The 22864-nt window shown below is 47.2% G+C and overlaps 1 protein-coding gene across 1 annotated transcript; it reads left to right on the top strand.

Moving 5' to 3' along the window:
* The first annotated feature begins 16749 nt into the window (after nt 1–16749).
* Nucleotides 16750–19284, top strand: LOC125759192 (uncharacterized). Its single transcript, XM_049417603.1, has 2 exons — nt 16750–17204; nt 18111–19284. Exons 1-2 carry the CDS (start codon nt 16978–16980, stop codon nt 18961–18963), a joined length of 1080 nt encoding a protein of 359 aa, XP_049273560.1. The 5' UTR covers nt 16750–16977; the 3' UTR covers nt 18964–19284.
* The last annotated feature ends 3580 nt before the right edge of the window (nt 19285–22864 follow it).

Raw genomic sequence — 22864 nt, 5'->3', positions numbered from 1 at the left:
TGAGACAATAAAGGCTTTCGCCTTCAAATGCTTTGAAGTAGTATTTACTCATTTATGAGAGAGCTGTGCGCAGCAATCCTTTGCATTCAGTCCACCTGATGGGCGAAGGTTCAGTGCCGTTGGAGCCGCTTAATTAAACAGTACACTTAATCCTTATCCTGTTGTACCGCGATAGTTTCACAAGACAATCATGCGGTTTCCCGCTAACAGCACCGTTGATATATGTCTAAAACGCGATGCCGTTAACAGATTGAATAAACTTTCCAGCAAAGCATTGTTTCTTTTAGCAAAGTGCCTTAATAGGTCCCCTGAAAGTAAAATTTTCTTCCTTTCTTCTCACTCAGCACTACGGACTACAGCGAGAAGCGGATCTCCCTCGCATTGAGAGTCACAGTGAGCCTCTTCGATTTTCCCTGTTCGGGCAGCCCAACGGCAGCCAGAGGACTCCTTTCTGACAGGAAATGACGTCAATCATGCGTCACTGTCGCGAGGGTCAAAATTCTCGGGCAAGCTTTAGAAACATCTGGCGTTCTTTCGTTTTCCTTTTAGAAAACATCTGGCGTCTTTCGTTGGTTTATTTCATCAATCAACGGCGTTTTGAACAAAATTTTTATTGTTTAATCACGCACAGGATAAATCTCACCAGGCACTACCTTGGAGGTAAACAACATGCCAATGGCTGCTAATGGGGAATGAGAGACAGAAGAATTCGGCTTTTAGTTAACGCGCACGCTGTGAATTTTTCATTGTTCAACAACGCACAGGAAAAATCTCCCACCGGCACCACCTTGAAGGTCAAGATCTGGTACTAGCGTTACGACTGGTTACGCACTACTACGAGGGACGAACGGGTCTACGAGCTTCGCCCCTAAAACAATAACAATAACAATCTCCCACCGGCACCACCTTGAAGGTCAAGATCTGGTACTAGCGTTACGACTGGTTACGCACTACTACGAGGGACGAACGCACTACTACGAGCTTCGCCCCTAAAACAATAATTTGTAGCGGCGCGACATCATGATGCGAGGAGGCGAGTTTCAAACCCTTGCCACTCGCCCCGTGTAGCCTTCACAAGCCAAATCCCTTCCCTGCCATCTTCACTTGACACATACGCATGAACACGTCATGCGCATGCATGGTCACGTGCGCATGACGTGCCCGAGCCAGCCCGAGCACGCGAGCGACGTTGCACAGGCGCAAACTTTTTTAAAGACGATATTAAAGACGATAGTCTTGGGGAACTTAAACGCAGAAATTTTGATCTGTCTTTCTGTCTGTCTTCCTGTTTGTCAGCAAGTCCCTCGATTCAGCCACTCGGCCAAAGTTGTTGAACCACTTGCCCAAGGGCCAGCCATAGTGAACGGCTGACTAGGTTCATACTTGTGTACATTGTTGATCAAAAAGCAAACATTACGCATATCTGAGGCGCAACATTACTAGGTAAGTATTAGGTGGTGTGTTCCTTTAATAGAAAATATATAGATACGTAATTCTAGCGACCCTAGTTACTTAAGCTGCGCTGATCTTGCCTTCCTCCGTGCCCTCTGCACGAGCTCATTGTTGTGTTTCGGTTTCGGTTCAGTATTTACTGTACGAATGCCATGGGGCGCCGATTTGGCATTCCTGTTTTACCCATGCGACGTGTAAATAAAAGTGTTTGTGGAGAGTACTCGTTCAGTGCGGACGTTTCTTCTGCTTCGGCGCTTCGCGCCAAACCGCGTGTTCGGGCTGTCTGGCGTCCCCGCCGGTCGCGTTGGTCACCGCCGGTCTTCGCCTGCTGCTGCGCCGGGACTACCAGCCCGCAACACAGCATTCACGTTTCCTGACGTATTGCCAGATGGCGTTCATATCTCACGCAGCGCCTCTTCTGTCGTCTTTAGACGACATTTGCAGCGAAGCACTCAGATACGCGGCCAATTTTTTTATGTAGCGGCCGTGGGCATTGTGCCGGCGTTCTCTGTGGTGTACTGCCTGTTTCTGTGGTGTACTGCCTGTTTCTCTGTGGTGTACTGCCTGACGGGTATGAAAGCTGCGACATTTGTACGGGCACGAGAGTGGCGGTATCATGAGCCTGTGCCGCATTACCGTTTTCTTGGACGCCGTAGAATAAATGAGCACATTGAGTGCTCGAACGCGCTAGAAAATTACTTTCGTTTCCAGGGCTGGCGTCTGCTCGATGCGTTAACCGCGGGGACACGAACGCATGGGAAAGGGAGGCACATTAGCCCCGCATCTCGCTGCAATTCACGAAAAAAAGAAAAAGACGAAAACATTCCCTTTGTGTGTCTCAATGTTTCTCTCAAGTTTTATTAATCTATTCAAGCTGCAAATTACACAAACTACACATGTCGTGTCAAATAATTATCGCAGTTTCACGTGCTACTGTTGGCGACGTCAGAGCACAGTCGTCTACGTAAAGGAGCGACGTCACAGCACTACCATCTGCGTAGGGCCATTTTCTCATGTACGTCATCCCCTCATTCTCTGGGCGCGCGCCCGCGAGAGGAAGGGCAAGCAGCGTTCACCTTGAAATTTGACCCATTTCCGCGGCGCGTAGCGTTGCAAATTTTGGCAGACGTGATCGTGAACGCCCAGTGTATGTATTGCGCTCGTTAGCACAAAATTGTCAAACCTGGTGAGGCGCCCTTTAACATCAATAACAATTGAACATGACGTTTTCTGGCTAGACATATAGCAATGGATTACGGTTACCCTGCGTCCTTGGAGCCAATTCTACCCGTCCACGTGCACGCCTACGTACTGCGTGAAAGCATCATTTGTTTCCCGGTTTTGCGATCTGATTTTGACTTTCAGTTTGTTGAAATATTCAAGCAAGAGAGAATTGCTTATGCGCTGAGAGTACACTAAGCTTTATTATTTGGTCTTTTAATCTGGTCTATTAATAATCTATGAAAGAGAGCGAACAAATTGCGAAGTACAGTTCTAGATCGTGTGCTACCAAATAAATACAAGATGAACAATTCTTCAACCTGGCTGAGTGGTTGTGAATGCGTAAAATTTCAATGTCGACTCAACGACAAAACTATGGATCCGCTCGACTGCCACTTAAGACGAATCTCTAAAAAAGTAATTATGCAAGATAAACAAATTTTCAAACGAAGCTTGTACTGCCTCACAAGTATCGCTGATCTTGTAGGTGCGACCGCAAAAAAAAGCGCATGACTGTAGAGAAGTATACTCGGGAAAAACGCGTGCGTCTCAGTGAGTGGGCTGAACTTCACTGTAATTTTTAATCTTTTTACCGACGCGTGTCAAAGCTCGTAATTTCTTAGCATGTATACCGTCGAGCGTTTGGGACTCGCAAGGAAGAGCGAAGCGCGGCACACACAATCCGCAAACTTACGCTTTTATTGCAGGTACATGATAACCCAAATGACACGATTGATTTCCTGGCAGCGTTTGTCGGTGCCGCTACGATCGGCGCTGACTAACACTCCTAGGTTTAAATGCAGAGATACCAATAAGTGTTAAGATTTTATGTCACAAAACGGATATATTGTTTTAAGGGACCCCGCAGAGATGGCTCCAGAAATTTTGACCATCTGCTGTTCTGTAGCGTGCGCCTAAATCTACGTACACAGGCCGCTAACATCTCGCCTTCATGAAAATGCGGCCGCCGCGGCTGGGATTTGATCCTGCGACCATGGGGTCCCTAGTCTTGCACCATAACCACTTAACACCGTGGCGGGTTAAATACACAGATATATCCAATAAACTGGAGCGGAGGTCGACGGCTGCTGTATCTCAATTGGTAGAGCATTATGTGGAAAACTGCGCGAAAAACGTAGAAAAATTAAGAAACGGACGACACTTCCCTTTGTCTACGTTTTTTGCGCTGTTTTCCACATAATGCATTTAACAAGGTCGCGTGCTATACCTGACGTCGGCAGGCAAAAAACGTTCCACACACCCCGTCATGGCTACGAGCGTTGTTGGCTAACACTCACAGGGTTCAGTGCACTGATATACCCTATAAATAGTTCGGGAAGACGACCGCCACCGTATCTCAATTGGTAGAACATCGGACGCGTAATTGAAAGGTTGCAAGTTCGGTCCCTGCAGGTGGGAAGTTCTTCTTTGGTCGACTTTGATTTCTTCACATTTCTATCATAATTATTACAGACAACACCCCAAACTTTCTTTGGCTTGACTGCCTGTTCGCTGCCAATAACGTTGTTCATGAAACAAGCGGTACGCGCAAATAGCGCTGCTGTCAAAACGATAGTGCAGCAGGCTACCATTACAACTTGCGAGTCCAAAAAAGGCCTAAATTTCTAGAATAGAGAGGGAATAAACATCTTTACTCGGTTAACACATAAACATTTTTTTCGAAGTGGTCTCTACAATACAGGAAACAGTGTGATTTCGCCGCTTCGACGACCCTCGATACCAGCTGGCGCTGGAATACCAGTGCCAGCTGGTGTTTAAGGCCCTCTGATGTTTAAGGCCCTCTGATGCGGAGTCTCGGGAATAGGTTATTGGGTCGGGCCGCTTCTTCAACGACAAAAATAAAACCATTCTTAATAAATTACAAACAATGTCCCCGAACACGTGTAGGCAATAGATAATGCTGGACGATGAACCGAAAATAGCTCGTAAGCGGGTCTCACGCTTTCTACTGCAATGCCTGCTGAACACCGAGCCTGCAGGTGTTCCAAAGGGGATTCATGAGCAATCAGAGACAGACAGGTGCACACCAATTTCTAGCCATGACGTTCGGGCTAATTCCGCTCATACGTAAAATCTAAGCCGACCGACTGACTGACTCAGTGACTGACATCATCCCCACCCACCAACTCTTTGATTGAATGACAATCCGACCCGACGCTTGTACATACATACATACATACATACATACATACATACATACATACATACATACATACATACATACATACATACATACATACATACATGTAGAGCTGCTCACAAGATCCCTTGTGCATTCGCGAAGATGACTCGAACGCGCAAGCTATCTTCTTTCTCTCCTGTGTCAATGTACTGATGCTTCCACACCCCCATCCTAAAGCTTTCTGCACCTAACGTGGCTATGCACTGCCTCCAGGATCGGAGGCATTGCAAGCCTTCTGACTTGGTTTTGCGCTGCCTCCGTGGGCGCCACATGTTTTCCAAATGGCGATGTCATGTGTTGGCGTTACGTGTCTTTGCATGACGTCATGATGACGTCATATTGACGGATCACCACATCATGATGGTGTCATATGGTGACGTCATCATGTGAAGATGATATTTTTTTGCATCACTCGTGTCGACGTCGCCAACGGTCGATTTTCGTTTTTCTTGAGAAATGTACGGTTTTCGCCTTAAAATTTGGGAACACCGGACGCTATGTGTTCCAGAGTGACACATTAAAAAAAAACAAGAAAACTCACAGGGTCCCCTATGCACTAACCTAAGATGAGTGAAAAGAGAAATCTATCTTGTTTTTGCTCTCAGTCAATGTACTTATCCTGCCCCGCCGCCCACCAAAAGTTTCCCGCACATAACGTGGTTTTCCACTGCCCCCAAGATCGGAGGCACCTCTCCCGGTTTTGCACTGCTTCCGTGATCGGCCCACTGTTCACCAAGGTACGATGTCTGGTGATGACGTCACTGTGACGTCAAGATTACGGCATATGGTGACATCACGTAATGATTTTTTGCATAACTCGTGCTGACGCCGCCGACACAATGCGCCGGCCAGTATTTGCGTTCGATGAGTCATCTGAGGCTTTCGCCTTAAAAGCAGAACAAGTGTTTCGTCCGTAAGAGTTACAATACGGCTAACGTCACCGATGGCTTTCAGCTAGTAAGAAGGGAGATGATGGAGAGAATTTCTTGAGAATCGGGTATAAACAAATGCACAAGTTGCAAGGAGAACTAGAGAAAGAGAGAAGGGGTGACACATCTAGAGGTGAGATAGGTATAGTACAGGGAGGGAGGGAGAAAATAAACGCAAGACTCTGCCTCAAAGTCGATACGTCCCTGGGATATACTCCTGGCTAATACAGCGATTTGTGCGGAAATCGAATCAGAACCAGGAGTCTGCGAGACTTGCGTGGAATAGCTAAACGAGTTCTCGTCGAAAAGCGACTAGAACTTCCTCTCTAGGCTACATTTTGGAAAGCATAAATTCTTCAAAAAACCAAGAGTACGAGGATCGTACTCTCCAGCAGGAAATGCGGATTGCACCAAAGTGGAATGTGCGCAACAAAAATTTTCACAAGAATTGGCTGCGTTAGTGCTTTGCTAAAGAAGTTTTGTGAAATGCTCAGATAAGAGTGAACCGAAAAAATAACCACTTCCTTATTTGGTAAAGTAATTCAAACTGCATAAGCACAATGTTACAGCCTTTTTTTATTTATATATAAAAAAATACACATCAACTCCCCCTACGGGCAACCATGGTGGGATGAGAAAGCATCGCGGGGGGTGCGCATCGAGTTTCCGTTTCTTTATGTGACTTATGAGATGGCGATTGTTGAGGCGTTTGGCTTACCGCTTGCCGACGCTTACGTTTACGTTCGCCTTCTTGAACCTTCCTATGCTCCGCAGCGGTGTCGCTGCCGCTGCAACCAGCGCCGACGTTGACGTTGTTCATGGCGTTTTGCACACCGTTGCACAGAGAGTGAATGACGGAAGCACAGCGAACGCGCGCTTTCGCCGCTTCGCAGCATCGGGATTCGCTTGCCGGCGTTGTCGTTTACGTTCAGCTTCGCGAGCGTCCATAGCGCCGTTGCGACGGAGAGTGCAACGCTTGCCGGCGTTGCCGTTTACGCTCGGCTTCGCGAACGTCCATGCGCCGTTGCGATGGAGAGTGCAACGCTTGCCGGCGTAGACGTTTACATTCGGCTTTGCCAACGTCCATAGCGCCGTTGCGATGGAGAGTGCAACGGGAGCTAGCGCGCGCCGCATTAGATACGAGCGCACAGCTGTGGCGGAGAGAGAGAAACGGGAGAAGAGAAACGAAGCGGAGGCAGCGCTCACGCCACCTCCTCGCGCTCACACGAAGAGAGGGTGGTGGTAGTGGTGGTGGTAGTGGTTTGAAGAGGAAAAGGCGCCTAATTTCTGCAGCCCAGTCGGGAGCACGGCGCAGCGCCTAAGAGGAGAGGGAGAGTTGGCGAATGCGCAGTATGGGTGCGGACGCCTCAGAACGGACACTGCCCCGAGCATGAGATGCTTTCGCATCTAATAAAATATGGGAAAGTAGGCTGCGTTTCAGCCGGCTCTGCTATCATCATGGTAGTAGTATTGAAGAAATACGCACAGAAAAGAAAATTGGGAGGAATAAAAGAATGAGAAAATAAAAAAAAATCAGAACCACTATATCCATATACAGTATGTGCCGTATAAAGCGTGAGCAGTTTCTCAGGGCGTAGTCCACTGTGTATAGCGGATAGCGTCCGTGCATATTTTTGTGCACTTACATTGATCGGGACTATGAGATATGTTCATCAATAATTCAACACTATTATAGGGAGCAATAATAACGACTATAAACAGTTCATTATGCTTGTGTCCATTAAAAAATTTTGCAGTGGCTTAGCTCGGCTATGCCAGGATATACGTAGCGTTAGCAAAGGTTCAGCTGATTATTCTTAGCTTTCCAGATTGTCTAGGATTATTAGCCTTCTTCTGTTTATTCTTCGTACGCTGAACCGCTAATTGCCAGGCAACTACTTCGGGATCCGATGAGATAAGCTTCTCGGCTCTTCTGCGCCGTTGAGCAGCATTTGCGCTCGCCTTCTCCATGGCGTTAATCACCTGCAAACGCCAGTCAGAGGCGCTATCAAGCGGCTACAGCGCAGTGTCAGACGGCGACTGCACAACGAAGGCGAATAGCTGCGCGCGAGCTGGCGCCAATACGTCTGCCAAGGCTACGGCGTCACTCTGGAAAGCGCAGACCGGCGGCGGCGAGTCGCGCGCGGCGATGGCGGAGTCTCCCCGGGCGCCGGTGCCAGGGGCGCCAGTTTGCCGCGGCTACGACGCCACTCCTCCTGAACACGCAGACAAGCAGCGGCGAGCCGCGCGTGGCGGTGTCGGAGAGCGCGTGAGATGCCAGCTCCGGTGACCCAGCTGTGTGACATCGCTGATCCTCGCGCATGCGCAGCACGGCTCATGAAGATCCACGCGAAATCGGCTCCGGCTAGGCAAGTGTAGCTAACGCTACAAAATCACGATGAGCGCTCACTGCACGTCTTTGATTATCAGGAAATGGCCGCGTTCCAAGCAATTTGACGATTCTAAGTGGTCGTCTGTCGAGGGCGTTCACAATCTATCGCTTAGTTGAGCGCGTTGTTCGTCGTATTTCGGCCATTGTATGATCATATGCTCCAGAGTTGTATCGTGATGATCTCAGTGGTCGCAGTGTGCGGGCGCTCTTCTGATGCGACACAAGAAGGGGTGTGTGTATGAAACATCTAATCGTATATGATGCAGTAGTGACTGAAATGGTCGATCGATCTTTTGATGCCGGTAAATCGTAGAAACGGGTCTACTTGATATAACGGTGATGACTTTGTATGGTCATCAAACCAAGATTCCTTGCACAGTTTGTGATTGTAGTCCGGAAAGAACATTCTTGTTCTCTGAGTAGGGAATGGTCACTCGTGTCACTTGACTTTTTTTGTGCGCTGTAGTGCCTATTTTGTCAGCAATCGTGTATCCTAACACTCCTGCGTGGCTTGGTAGCCATTGGAAGAGATCTTGTGACCCGCCAGAGAAGCGATCGTCATTGTATTGAGGACTTCATAAATGAAGCTATCGTCTATGTGACCATCAAATTCCTTAATCGTCTGTCATGCTCCTTTGCAGTCAGAATATATTATCCACTTGTGACTTTGCTCGCTTTCAGCAATAAATTTTGAAGCTTGTAATATTGCAACAAGCTCCGCTACAGTAGACGATGTCTTTTGAAGAAGTCGGAAATCTCTTTCTATTATATATGTCGGTATGTGAAAAGCCGCAGCCAAGCTTTCATCCGTCGTGGATCCGTGCGTGAAAACAAATATGTAACAATCCTGATAAGTGCATATTTCCTGAAGCGGTAGAAATTTTGCTCCACGGCAGTGTATCGCAGATTAATGTTCTATTCCTGCGATGTCCACTGTGACTGAAGGCGAAAGGAGCTGCAAAGGAGGATAGTTGATATCTGGGCGCAACAAATATTGTTCTTCTTGAACTGTCGCTTCATAAGCTCGCAATGGGTCACCAATTCGCCCAATTCTTCGAATTTTTCACGAAGCGTCTAGGCATAATATCTTCGCTATAAGCAGAGGAAGTGGCGGCAGAGCTCTTGAATTCGAACAACTTGAAGGGACGGTTCTTTTGCTTGTGCGATTACTAGGCCGCTGCGAGATGAGCCTCACCTTCCATTCCTTCCTACAAAATATCCCATTCCCAATTACAGGGTACCCAATTGGAGGTCTACTGTGTTTAACATCCCTCTCTTTCCTTTACCCTTGTTTTCTCTCTCTCTCTCTGTGGTTCTCCTGTTTGTGGCTGGTAGTATCATATACAAACGCCTGTACTTGCCCCATTCTTATCACTGACAGTGTTGCCTCTGATCAGTGCGCTAGCTAGGAAACCATCGAATATGTTCTCTGTCATAATCCTCGCTACAGTTCCTCGAGACAGCTGCCAGAATTTTTCGTGCACTGTGGGGGATGGAAGCACACTCAAGGCGCGATTGTGCGCCCTTAAACAGGGAAACCCTTCACGGTTGACATGGTAACGCGTAGCACGTCGGAAAGGGGCATGTCATGCAAAGCAGCATCATTCGCAACGCTGCTTGCGTTCCAGCGCAGCCGTGATAGTAATACATATTTCGGGCTAGTGGACAGGTGCGAAGGGCCACGGCCGCACTGGAACGCTACCGTGGTGTTCCAGCGCGCTGTAAATGAGCATTTCGTCGTGCGGGATCCGCACGACTATACCCGAAGAACAAAGATACCACAGTTAAATCCTTAGTGAAATCTGATCAGAACGCAGCTCTGTACAATAGTGGTATGGCGCTCCCCATTGCCTAATGAAAAATAAACAGCAACGATGCAACACATAAATACTCACAAATGACTTACGAAACATAGAAACCCTTAGAAAGACTTGGAAAAGAAAGCATAGAAAGGCAATAGCCTGACGAAAAGGGGCACCAGCGTCGCTCTTCTCCTGAGCCGTGTATTTGTGTTCGCGTGCCTGGAATAAAGGGTCGTACTTAGAATGTTCCTCTCGGCAGGGTTGGCGCACCTCGACGACCAATCGCTTCCCGAGAAATGAATATTTAAATGCTGGAACGTTAAAGCTTCAAATCAGAACACTATGAAGGCTGTGCTCGAGTTTCTACAAACAAACGACCGCGTTGAGTGACTGTCACATCGCGTTTTAGTGAAACGAGCAATGAGTGACGTTCTTGTTTCTCTTACAAGCACTTCCGCTCGAGCAATTACTTCCGGTTTTCGGAATATCCATTAAAAGTCTTCTAAAAATAGAAATGATACCAAATCGATAGTTGGGGTTCCAGTTCAAGGTTGCATTGGATACATGTGATATCGGGCCATATGTTTACTCTAGGGTCTACTCACTCTCATGATAATTATTGAAAATAGTTGATTGAGTTCACTGAATGAGCAAACGGTTTTCTTTTGGGCAGCTGGGATCGTTGCGGCACCTGGCGGAGCAGACCTCAACCACGCACATCTTTCTACATGGTCTCTGAAATCCGCTTCGACAGCGCGACGAAACGCAACGTTAATCCAAGAAACACACCGGGGCACACAAACTCCAAAGAGCGAGTGCCACTACTATACACGTAAATGAAGGAATAGGATCGCTTAGAAATTTTGAAATCTATTGGTTACAGTTGCCTCAAACAGCCTTTATATAACGTCAGCGCGCTCCTCCTCAATACTTGACGACGAGAGTAGGTTAGGCGTTTCAGGCGTAAGTTTTAGCCTTTTGTTTTCTTTCAAATAAAAGACATGCGTCGTGACAGAAATTTCACAGAGCGCCTATTGCGGTTTATTTCTTTGGAGCGTTTCTCACATGAATACCTCCAAAACAGGCACATGGTTGACATAGACCAAAGGGTGGCTGCGACGAATTGGAAGTGAGAGCCATGGTGTATAGGCTCTGGCTCCATTGGCAGTCGCAGATGGCGATTTCTGAACAGTTACGCCAATTATTAAGCCGAAGGCGTCATACGACTCGCCAGCCCAAAAATATGAGAGCCATGGTGTATAGGCTCTGGCTCCATTGGCAGTCGCAGATCGGGATTTCTGAAGCGTTACGCCAATTATTAAGCCGAAGGCGTCATACGACTCGCCAGCCCAAAAATATCTATAACGCGAAGGGCGCTAAGCTTCTCGTGGCGTCTGATACCAACGTAATTACGCCGTACGATTAGAAGACCAAACTAGAGTTGAACATTCACTAAAGTGAATCAAGAATGAATCAACGTACATTGAACAGAATTCAGTGAATTTAATATCATTGAATCATTTAATTCACTACATTCAATGAACGCATACCCTGATTCAGGCACGAATGCCGGCACTTCGATTAAACAGAATGCTAACCCAACCATTACAACAGCTCACACGACCGCCAGCGTGTGAGTGCAACTACCGGACACCTAAGTCAAGGATCAGGGTTGCTTTCAGGTTGTTTTGAAACGTACGTCAAGTTCTTTTTATCATATAACGAAGTTAATTAATACAGAGCCTGCTAAAATTTTCGAGATGTAGCGATGTACATCTAAGCTCTACAGAAAATAGTGGAAAACGCCAACTACAGCTCTCAACTTGAAGTAAAGTAATAAGTCCAAAGAAAACAGAGAAAAAAAAATGACATGGTCCTTTATGCATTTGCCTAAGACGATTGGAAGGCGAAAGCCATCGTCTTTTTCTTCTCAGTCGATTGTATCGATCACGCTCGAAAGCATTCCGCAGCTAACGCGATTTCACACTGCCTCCATTATGGGAGGTATTTGAAGCGTTCTGCACCTCACCTGGTTTCGCATTGCCTCCGTGATCGACCCACCTTTGCCCAAGCGACCATGTGATGGGATGACGTCCTCAAATGGCGTCACTTTCTGCGACGTCATGATGGCGTCACGATCGTTGACGTAATGATGACGTCATGTGGCGATGTTGTTACGTGATGAATTTTTCCATCACTCCTGCTGACACCGACGCTGCGGGACGACGGTCGAATGTCGACGGTCAATTTTCGCGTTTGATGACGTATCTAAGGATTCCTAAAATTGCCGATGAAAGTTCTCCGATGGCCGCGGAGTCATTTCTCTGTACTCTTACCTCATTCAACTAGCGGCTCGAACGTATCAGGGTTGAAGAGATTCAGCGAACTCGCAAATTTAACGGTGTCATTGAAAAATGATCCGAAGCGATTGAGTTTCCAAACATGGGGCCTCCCTAGCGAATTTCTTTTTTTGGTAAAAACATATGTGAAGGTTCTGGGTGCGGCATTACGGCAAGGACTATACGGCCTTGGTTTCTGCCTAATTTATTAAGGCGAAAGCCTTAGGTGCCTCATCAAACGCGAACATTGACCGTCGGTCTCAACGCTAGTGATAGAAAAAAAGGCATCTTGTGATGACGTCATCATGATGCCACATGTTGTCAAAGTTAGTGACATCTTCATGACGTCACTACGACGTCTAATGGTGCGCGCGACATATGACGTCGCCACATGACTTCGTCGCTTGGTGAAATGTTGGCCGATCCCCAATGCCTTCCAAAACCACGTCAGCTGTAGAATGCTTCCGGTGCTTCTTATCCTGGAGGCAGTGCAAACCCACTCTGGGTAAAGAAAGGTTTCGTGGGGTGAGGGATCAATCTAATCGAATGAGAAGGAAAAGATGGCTTTCGCCTTTGAGTCGTTTTAGTCAAATCCATAAGCGACCGTGTAAATGCAAAAGGAGCAAGTTGTGCCAACCATGTACCCATACTACGCACGTCGTTTACGTGTTTAAGTATTTGTACTTTTCTTACTTCCATTTTTTAGGGGCGTAGCTCCTCTTAGTCTAACCTTGTCACGTCTCTGTTGTCCGGATTACTGGCATATCTCCCGTATAATGCAATAGATGCCGCTGTCTCATAGAAATACAGACAAACTGCAGTTCAGGGACGATATTCTAGATGGCGCTGCACACAATCTGTGTCGTCATCACCATTTCTCGTCTTATTTCCTAGATGGTGTTGGTCCAATAGAATTGTGTGCAATATGGCGCTTGTGTGAATCGACACTAGATGGCGCTGTAAGTGCCTATGCTCTCTGATTCGGTGCTGCGCGGGCTGCGCGGGGATGCGCGGGGAGCGAGCGCCTCTCTCATTCTCCTGGATCGTCGCCGTACGTGTCGGATCGTTGGTGGAGCATGGACGATCCGCAGCGGCGGGCGCTCGCTTGGCAACAGCCAGGCGGATCCCGAAACGGTGCGCGCCAAGGACGCCGCTGCGAAACGGGCTCAACGAGAAGCGGATCCCGAGATCATCATTGCTTCAGGAGTTTCGCCCAAGCTTTTCATCATTCATCCGTGGATATGCTGTAATTTTTTAACCAATCCTAAAGTCTTCACAAGCTCAGTTGATTGTACATAGCACAGGCATTCGGAATAATGACCTTATTGCTTCATAGCATGATGTACTCATGTTTTGGGGCCTATCACATTCGATCGAGTGTTGGACGATTTAGAAAAAGAAGCCGTACTTCATCTACACATATTTTCCTTCCAATGCACATCACCCATCTCTTTTTCAGAGAACTTGACTGAGGTGTTTTGATAAACTTCTTCATTGCGGACCAGGTTGAAGCGCATGCAGTTTCTGATATGTGCTGTCTCACCTGCTATGTAACTATTGTGTAAGAGGTAATTCGTTAAAAAAATAAAGGGCCTACAATTCAATTCAGGCGTCATGTTTCATGTCTATACATGCGGAAATTTGGTTCCCTAGCTGTTTCCGCCACTTTTGTAAAAGTAAATTGAAACTCGGACCATATAGCATCGCTACGACACGCCTGGCATTGATTCCTCGTGCTGTTCATATAACATTCGCGTCCTCGTTGCTGTACTTAATCGAGATTTCGGTGCGATGACTTGTCCTCACAGTGCGGCGAGTATACACGGCGACACGTAGTGCTCTTTCCCTTCGTTAGAACGACTGGGTGCAAATATTCCCCGCGGATTGCACAAATACTCAGAGGTATCATTTCTGCGAAACTTTGCGTTTCCAAAGCGCATTTTCTGTAAGATGGAACACTGGGAGAGTTGGTATAGGCAGCGCCTCTATTTTTCCAATGCCTGCCAGATGCGCCCGATCCGACTGTTCACCACCATCTCCTCTAGTTCTTTCCTACTCTCCCCCGTCGGCCAGCATTCGCGCCTGCTTTAAGTTCATGGGGGAGAGTATACCTTTTAGGTGGCGCCTCGGAAAGGAAGTCAGATGAGTTAATTTTTTGTTCACTTGTGTTTTGATCCGTGGAGCGGCGTCTTGTATTCATCATGATTACTATGTTGGTTGTCACGCTCGCTCACTAAGAGACGCGGTGTTGTGATATTGTCACGTGGTCGTGACGTCGACGAAGACAGCAGTTGGCGTTTGCAGGATGAAACTGTTTATTTGGCCGAACTTGTGGCCGGAAAATGAGAACTGGAACTACAGCAATATACGCTGTACAATGATAGCGGCAAACAGGGCGTCGTTCGTCGATCAACTGACAAGCAGTCAAGCGCGTCGGCTTTTATACAGGCGCTATCGAACTTTCCAGCGATATCGCTGGTGGCGGCGTAATCTCTAGACAAAGCTGGAATATTCGCGTGTGGGGCGCAATCTTAACAAACCGATCTACTACAATCGCGACGCTTCTAGAACACTACTTCGCCGACAGCGTCGAGCGTTGATAACCGTCCCTGCCGGTCAAACCCGAATACATCAAAACAAGACAAAAAGTGGGCGTGGCAATATGGCGCGTCTCCGTTCGTGGCGCTATGCGTGCTACCGAAGTAGGGTGCATACATGTCCGGCCGTTTCAGGGTGATGTCAGCCTTTGACCCACTACATGCCGCCAACGCACCGCCACCCGCCAAAACACAATGTTACTAGACAGTAACGCCGCGCTGTCGCCCCATCTTGGTGCCCGCACTGCGTCTACGCCCGGTTGCGTTTAGTTCTCGATAATACGTCGTCGAACGTTGCGGTAGCATGTTAAACGCTGCCGGTGAAGCCTTAGAATGCCTGGATGCTGCGTACCGCTCTGCACTAACCACAACAGAAAGGGCGGGCGAATGTTCCGCTTCCCAGTGAGCCCTGGACTTCGACAACTCTGGCTGGCTCAAGTGAAGCGAGACGGCTGGGAGCCCACCAGTGTGTCTCGTATTTGCTCTGTGAGTACTGCGTATTTCGTTCACTGTGTTTTGTTGCAGAACATGTTATATGTGTTTCACGATGTTCGCGAATGTATAGATAACCGAAGTTGTCGTTGCTGCGTCCACGCATTGCGAGTAGGAAGCCTACAAACGGGACGCGTCCGCGCGTCCGTACGGAGACGCGCTCGCTAGTCTGGGCTGTTGCCTCCCTTGCGTGAGTTCGCGTCAGCGTAACCTCAGTATTAAGCCCCAACCGCATGCACGCGATTTCCGAGCGACGGCGACGAGCGACAGCGACAAACGGGCTCCGTCGCGATGTCGCGTCGCGACGGGAGCACCCACATGTTCGCGACAAAGTGTCATGGTTGCTAGATTTAAAACTATTGCGTGCACGCAGGTAAATTGCAAAAAAGAATTACAGAGTAGATGAATGGCAGCATGCCAAGTTTATTATTGACTTGTGTGAGATAAGGAAGTCACAGCAGCGTTACGGGATTTTCTTTTTTTTTTTGCAATGTTTTGTTTAACTGCGACAGTAGTATCTGCTGTGACCTCGAGGGAGCGCCCGGAAGCGCACGCTATCTATCTACTACGCATCTACGACGTCTACGCCGCTACGACGCACTTTAAACTGACATTGCAGCAAGCTACCATCATTGCAGCAAGCTACCACCGAAACATCAAAACGAGCCGTCGATCAAAATTAACGACAAAATACGGCCGCTGCCTCGCTCTCCACGTGAGATGGGGTTGCAAAGAAGGTAGGCTATAACTTCCATTCATTGAAGTACGCGCCGATTGGAAGCATCAAGAGCAAATTGCAACCGAAGCGAGGATCGGTGATGCTGGCATGTTGCCGGAAATCGTCACGCTCACTTCCGGGCGACAAGCGATTTTTTCTATACTCCGCGACAACTTTTCTTGGCACCACTGTGGAAGCTACGGAGGCAAAGTGCCTGCATGCGCGCGCGCCAAGAAATAGTACCTATATTTATTTTCTAATTCGAAAAGTTACCTAGCTCAAATAAATGAAGATTTGTTCATTATAAAAAGAGAACGAGTATGGGAAGCCGTTCGTAAAAAAAAAGTTATTGTAAACTTAAATTTTGTTTCTGTCTTTTTTATTTCTTGGGCAGCACCGCGTTTTCCTCACGCCTGCTCTTTCAGTAAACATGGCGTCCGTGATGCCGGCTGAAGCGTGTGCGCACTGTACGTGTGCGGCCGCAAACTCGCCGTTTCGTTCTCCGAAGAAGCTGTACACTAAATGTGACAAAAAGTGGCTATCAAAACAGACCAAGCAAGTTATCTGCAACGTCTACGCTGGAGTGAGGCGCCGTCAGCCTGACTTGTCTACAAATGCAGTGTGCCAGACTGTCGCCGAGCTCACCGGAGTGAGCGAGCGAACAGTTAAGCGGGTCAAGGCTGAAGCTCTGCGGGCCCCACTTGCCTCCCCAAAGCGCAAGAAATTGACTTTCTCGGGCCAAGCTGAGAAGCGCATCACTGGAAAGACGCGGCTCCTACGCTATGACACGTTTGCGTTGGCAGCACTGCGTCGCAAAGTGCACAGCTACTTCATGCGCAATGAAATACCTACGGCAGAGAAGCTACGCAACGACGTGATCAGCGACCCTGACATGGACATGCCGACCATCAGCACTCGTACGATCCAAAGAATGCTGAACGACTTGGGGTTCGCCTTCCGGAAAAGAACAAGGAATTCCGCGTTGCTAGAGAGAGACGATATCGTTGCTTGGCGTCGAAAGTACCTCCGCACCATCCGAGAAATGCGGAGGCAGCGACGGTAAGTTCTTACGTTCTTTTTATTTCTGCAAAATTTCTGTTCACGACGCCTGATTGTTGGTAAAAAAGTTGACGCGAGTGGTGAGCATGCGTGTGTGCCTACTGGTTAGCGAAAACAATAGGTGTGCTTTGCATTTGTGATCGCCAAACGTGTGCTATTGACGTGAGTGATCGAAAGCCTTACATAATCCTGACTTAAGTCGCAGCGAAATTCCCCATTAAGATAGGGTGGCTGTTCATGCTTGCGCTTGTACGGTAAATAATAGTATTCGCCGAGGATTCCGTTGCATGTGGTGTAGATTTAACTCAGCGTTGTGTATTGCAGCATTTCCCGTAGCATCGTTTGAGAAGACTTACTGCCGTTTTTCCGCGTAGGGGCAAGGAATCTCAATGGCTTGGAGAAAGGAATAGCTAGTGATGGTTCTCGGAATTGTAGATGTTATTGAGCGAATACGCTACGCACGTAATTGGGGATTGGGGACGTGGTAGCATCAGCTTTGATGTACAGCCTGCAGGGGCGTAGGCAGAAATTTTTTACGGGGGGGCGGGGCACCACTTTCGTCTGAGCTGGGGGCCGGGCCGGACTATGTGGTCGAGTGTCATTTTGTGCTCTGTATTCCGTGGAAGAAAAAAAATTAGGAGGGGAAGGGGGGCACAGGCCCGGAGTGCTGCCCTCTGGCTACGCTTCTGGCAGCCTGAAACAAGTTTCCTAAACATTGGTTTCAGTCTTTCACAGAGAGAGTTTTGCCAGCTTATCTATGTTATATGTATTCACATAGGTTTTGTCAGTGCACTTTTTTTGCCCTTAAACAAAGGCATAACCTCGGATGAAGGCTGCCTGCTTTGTTAATGGGCTCCTAGTAGTGAAAGTGCGCTGTTAACAATAAGACTGCTTTCTCTTTTACAGGACCATCTACTACCTTGATGAGACCTGGGTAAATGCCGGCCATACAAAGGGGAGAGTTTGGACAGACACCAGCGTGATGACTCGGCAAGACGCATTTCGTCAAGGGCTCTCAACTGGCCTCCGTGCACCGAGCGGTAAAGGAGGACGCCTAATCGTTTTGCATGCTGGAAGTGCAGAAGGCTTTGTTGATGGAGCCGCCCTAGTTTTCCGTGCCAAGAAGGGCGCTGGTGATTACCACACAGAAATGGATGCTTCGCGTTTCCAGAAATGGTTTGTTGAACAGCTGCTACCTAACATCAAGCCACACAGTGTGATCGTGATGGATAATGCGCCATATCACAGTGCTCAGGTTGAAAAGCTACCAAGCTCATCATCCAGAAAAGCGGAAATCCAGTCCTGGTTGATATCGAAAAATATTCCTTTTTCGGATGACCAACTGAAAAGTGAACTGCTGCAGCTCGTTGAGCAGAATAAGCATCTTTTCCTTGCTTACCAGGTTGACAAACTTGCCAGTGCTGCCGGGCATGAGGTTGTGCGCTTGCCTCCTTACCACTGTGAGCTAAATCCTATAGAGCTTGTATGGAGCCAAGTCAAAGGCTATGTTGCTTCAAGGAACACAGACTTCAAGATTGAATCTGTCGAGAAGCTGCTGCAGGAAGGAATCGCAAGTGTGACCCAACGGAACTGGCTCCATGACTGCACTCACGTGATGAGGCTTGAGGATGAGGCATGGGAGCGTGATGGCATTATAGACAGCCAAACAGACAGTCTCATCATATCTTTGTGCACAGACTCAAGTTCTTCAGATGAGTCGAGCAGCTCCGACATGAGTGGAATTGATGAACTGCCGTGACATCTCTATGTGTGCCTTGCAAATGCTTCGAGCAAATGATTGCACATGTACCTAACCAGAAACTGCGATATTGTTTCCGAGGACTACCGGTCACTGCTGTTTCTTTACATTTTTATCGCTTATTCAATTCATTGTGATTTTATCTGCTGATCTCTTTTGTTGCACTTCGTGCATGTTCTGGTTACGTTATCGTGATGTGATAATGACTGTGGGGATTTTGTGCGCCAAAACCACGTTGTGATTATGAGGCATGCTGTGCTTGATGTTGTTCTACAGATCTCGACCTCTGAGTTTGTTTAATGTGCACCCAAATATAAGTACACGGGCGTCTGGCATTTCCCGTTCACTGAAATGCAACACACTCAAACATGAGCCTTTTGTGTCAGCGGCCAGGTAATGTAAGCACAGTACCGTCACGGTGGCTGGGATGTGATTATCTTGGTCGTGAATGTTAATGTTATATGCTGCATCAGCGAGATCTACATTGCTTAGTTGAGACTTGAAATGTTCGAAATAAGGCTCCGTTTTCTTTTTGATCTCATGTCAATGGCGCCTGCTGCCTTGTTTCATTTCTGTCACAATGGGACCTGAAATTGTGATACCACTAGGCATTTTTGTGTTTTATTTACTCTTTTACTGAGTTTTCTACCCTGGCTTTCCATGTTATCAATGTGTTCCTACTCTTGCGTATTTAGATTTGTTTATTAGAAGTGGTTATTCTGCCGAGCAATACCGGTGACCATTGTGATAATTTTGATGCATCAGTGGAGCATCTCCTTATAGAATGCCCGAAATATGAAGAACAGCATTTTCGACTTAGTGATCAACTCAAGAGACTTGACAAACGACCACTCTCAATTTGCAAGGTTTGGAGTGTCGCCAAATCCTGGCAATCAAAGACGGGCTATGAGTGCTCTTTGGGATTTTTGAATTGATACAGACCTAATGAACTGCTTACGATTGTCATGGTTCTTTACTATCATAGCATTGTATTATTGATAATACTTTCTAGTCATGTCATATGTCCTTGTATGGGAGACTGGCTGTGTGGACTGCATGCGAGGTGTTATGTGACACGTACAACCGTCTATGTGCTAGACTCTGCCCTTGGACTCTGCAAGTGCGAAGTTGTATGACGCATGTTGCATATCTGCATAGTTCAGCTGATTGTTTTTCTTTTTCTATTTTTTATTTGTTTCCATTTTTCTTGTGATGGCCTCTTTCTTCTTGTTGGTGAGATAGCCGGCTCTAATGTAGCCTACCTTCTGATGTTATTTTTTTTTCTATTTAAATAAAAAAAGTTTGAGCTCGAGTGAGTCTGGTCGGAAAAGGTTTAGATAGTCCGGATGAGGGAAATTTGGGGAGCCTGAGTCACAGTGAGCTCTCGGAGCAAAATATTTTTCTTGAGTAAGTGAGCTCCAGTTTTTTCTTTTTTTTTTGCCGACCTATGGTCACAAGCGCAAAATCTCAGTTGCCATGGATTTCCAGCTGAACGTTGTTATGGTTATGTTTTGTGTCGTGACTCACACGTGTAAAATGTCATGTTGACATCGAGTGCCAGCAAAAGATTGTAATGGTTATCATGTTCTATGTCACAAGTGCACTAGTGTTATCAGTGTCCGCAAAAAGTTGGTATGGTTATCACGTTCTGTGCCATAAGTGCAAAACAATATGTTGACACAGAGTGCCCAAAATATTGTATTCTCCACCACGGAAAAGCTTTCTTATTTGCGCTTGAAAGCCTATGTGGAAATGCTTTTGTTGTCGGATATAATGATTAATTTGAAAAAATGTAAAGCGATTTGTGAATTAGAAAAGACTGATTTGTTAACGAAGGTTCTGGAAAATCCTGATTTAGAGCAACAAGAACTTTTGGTCTTTTTGTCCGCGATGTGCCTTCTTGTGCCGTAAAATATATTACTTGCCTTTTGCTTTCGCGCTCTTTCATATGACGCCTGGATGCAATGCAATAAAAGATATTAACGGTTTTTTATGCTTTATTTTTTTCTACCAGTGACAATCGAAATTATGGACAATACCTGTTACATACTGCATATACAGATGGAAAAACATCGGTGGCCGTTATGCTCTGTGAAGGTGTGTGACCAGCGAAGCTTGAAAAAATAATCTGCGTCACTCTCTTTTTAATTAAGCGTGAGCTCTCTTTAAATCTAAACTCAATTCAGCGGCATCATGGTACTTGCATTCCGTATTTATTCGAATGCAATGCGAGCTTTTTTTCCAAATTTCTGCTACTAAAGTCGCCCTCGCGTTACAATCGAGCAAACACCGTATTCAGGCTGCGGTGTGCGCTTGGCGGCGTTCATCATATAGCCATGCGTCCTATTTTGTTGTCTTCGGGCTTCACCCGCAAAGACTGTTTGGAATGCTCCGCGCAGACCGCGATGCGATGTTCCAGGAGCGTCACGATTGTTTTATATCTTTGCGTTAAGATTGCGCGCGGTACGCGAATAGTCTAGAGTTTACGTGGCCACCAGCGATAACGCTGGAACATTCGATAGAACATGTATAAAAGCCGACACGCTTTACCACTTGTCAAAATTATTGACGGACGACGCTCTGACTGACTCGTTTCCCGCCCACAAGTTCGGCCAAATAAAGATTGACCTTGTAAAGAGTTTCATCTTCGACACGCCCACTGCTGCCTTCGTTAAAGTAACAAACCCGTGACAATATACAGTACAGTAGGTAGGTTCATCTACGCACACTGATCACAATTTCACTATGGCCCCATTCTGCATGTATACATGCTGCTAAACGCTCTAGCGATGCGAGCAAGCGAAACCGAAACTGGAACTGGAACCGGCTGCAAGATGCCGAACTACTTGCGTAGTAACACAAATGTGCGGATGCCCCGCCTCCGTAGCCTTCGCTCCAATGCCAAGATAAGTTGTCGCCGAGTATAGTTTTCCAGAAAGCTGCGACGCGACAAGCGACGGCGATGGATGGCCCTCCGCGACAGCAAATCATGTCGCTCGTCGCCGTCGCCCGAAAATCGCGTGCATGCGGTTGAGGCTTTATGTCGCAACTGTATGTGTGTGGGCTGCGAATTTCTTCGTGCGCTCGCTTTGAGAACAGGGTCGCCTACACGACTTTGAGAACCGCCGCTGTCAGAAGCCCAGGTGTTGCGTGTTGTTACAAGGGCTGGGCACCGACGCCGTACGTAGGTGTACACGCTCGGTCTCCTCTCTACAATAATGTTGAACAGTCCAGCTGAATTGAATTCTAGCTGTTTGTCGCAAATGCATCTGCAGTGAGATGCCAGATGAGCGGTCGGCACGATGTTGACGTGCCGATAGAAAGTTGTAAGTGGGCGTCCGCAGAAAGTATACAGACGTGGGCCAAAATTCTATGTGGCCGTTAGCCTGCGTCCGCTGAGCCCAACTAAAACCGTTTGATAACGTGCAGCGTGGCTTGATGAAGCACGCAATTATCTGTAGAAATACCCCTATACCTGCGCCTGTCTCAGTACTCGTAAACTGACGCTTCTTTTGTGACGTTGCCCGCCCTTCATACACAGGCAATATTTAGGCTACTGGACCCACCGAAAACCATGTGGTGAGTATTTATTTAGTGTTTCAAGTTTTTCCCACATTTTCACCGCTGGCGTGCTGGTTCGGACATTTGTATTATTTGCATAGGTATATGACAGTTAATCTATGAGTCCGTGATTACACAAACGCTTCAGAGCGGACTGCAGATTTAAAGCAACACGAAATGCTTTCTGTCGGTTGGATCTTACATTAGACAAAGAACACTCGAGCGCCTACTTCGCGTACTTCTAGGGCTGATAGAAAATTTCCTGCTTATGCAACTTGTTCACTGCTTTGTTCTTTGGTTTTCTCACGCGTACACGCGTACACGCTTGCGTGATTATTCT

This window comes from Rhipicephalus sanguineus, chromosome 7, assembly GCF_013339695.2.
Source record: "Rhipicephalus sanguineus isolate Rsan-2018 chromosome 7, BIME_Rsan_1.4, whole genome shotgun sequence".
NCBI lineage: Eukaryota > Metazoa > Arthropoda > Arachnida > Ixodida > Ixodidae > Rhipicephalus > Rhipicephalus sanguineus.
The sequence above is the reverse complement of the archived record's forward strand: the minus strand, read 5'-3'. Positions and strand labels throughout refer to the sequence as shown.

What these genes read in the sequence shown, in the direction of transcription:
- LOC125759192 (XM_049417603.1), top strand. Translation starts at nt 16,978, where the DNA reads ATGCGCAATGAAATACCTACGGCAGAGAAGCTACGCAACGACGTGATC. An exon ending in GAAATGCGGAGGCAGCGACG is followed by an intron (nt 17,205 to 18,110) that starts GTAAGTTCTTAC and finishes TCTCTTTTACAG; the next exon opens with GACCATCTACTACCTTGATG.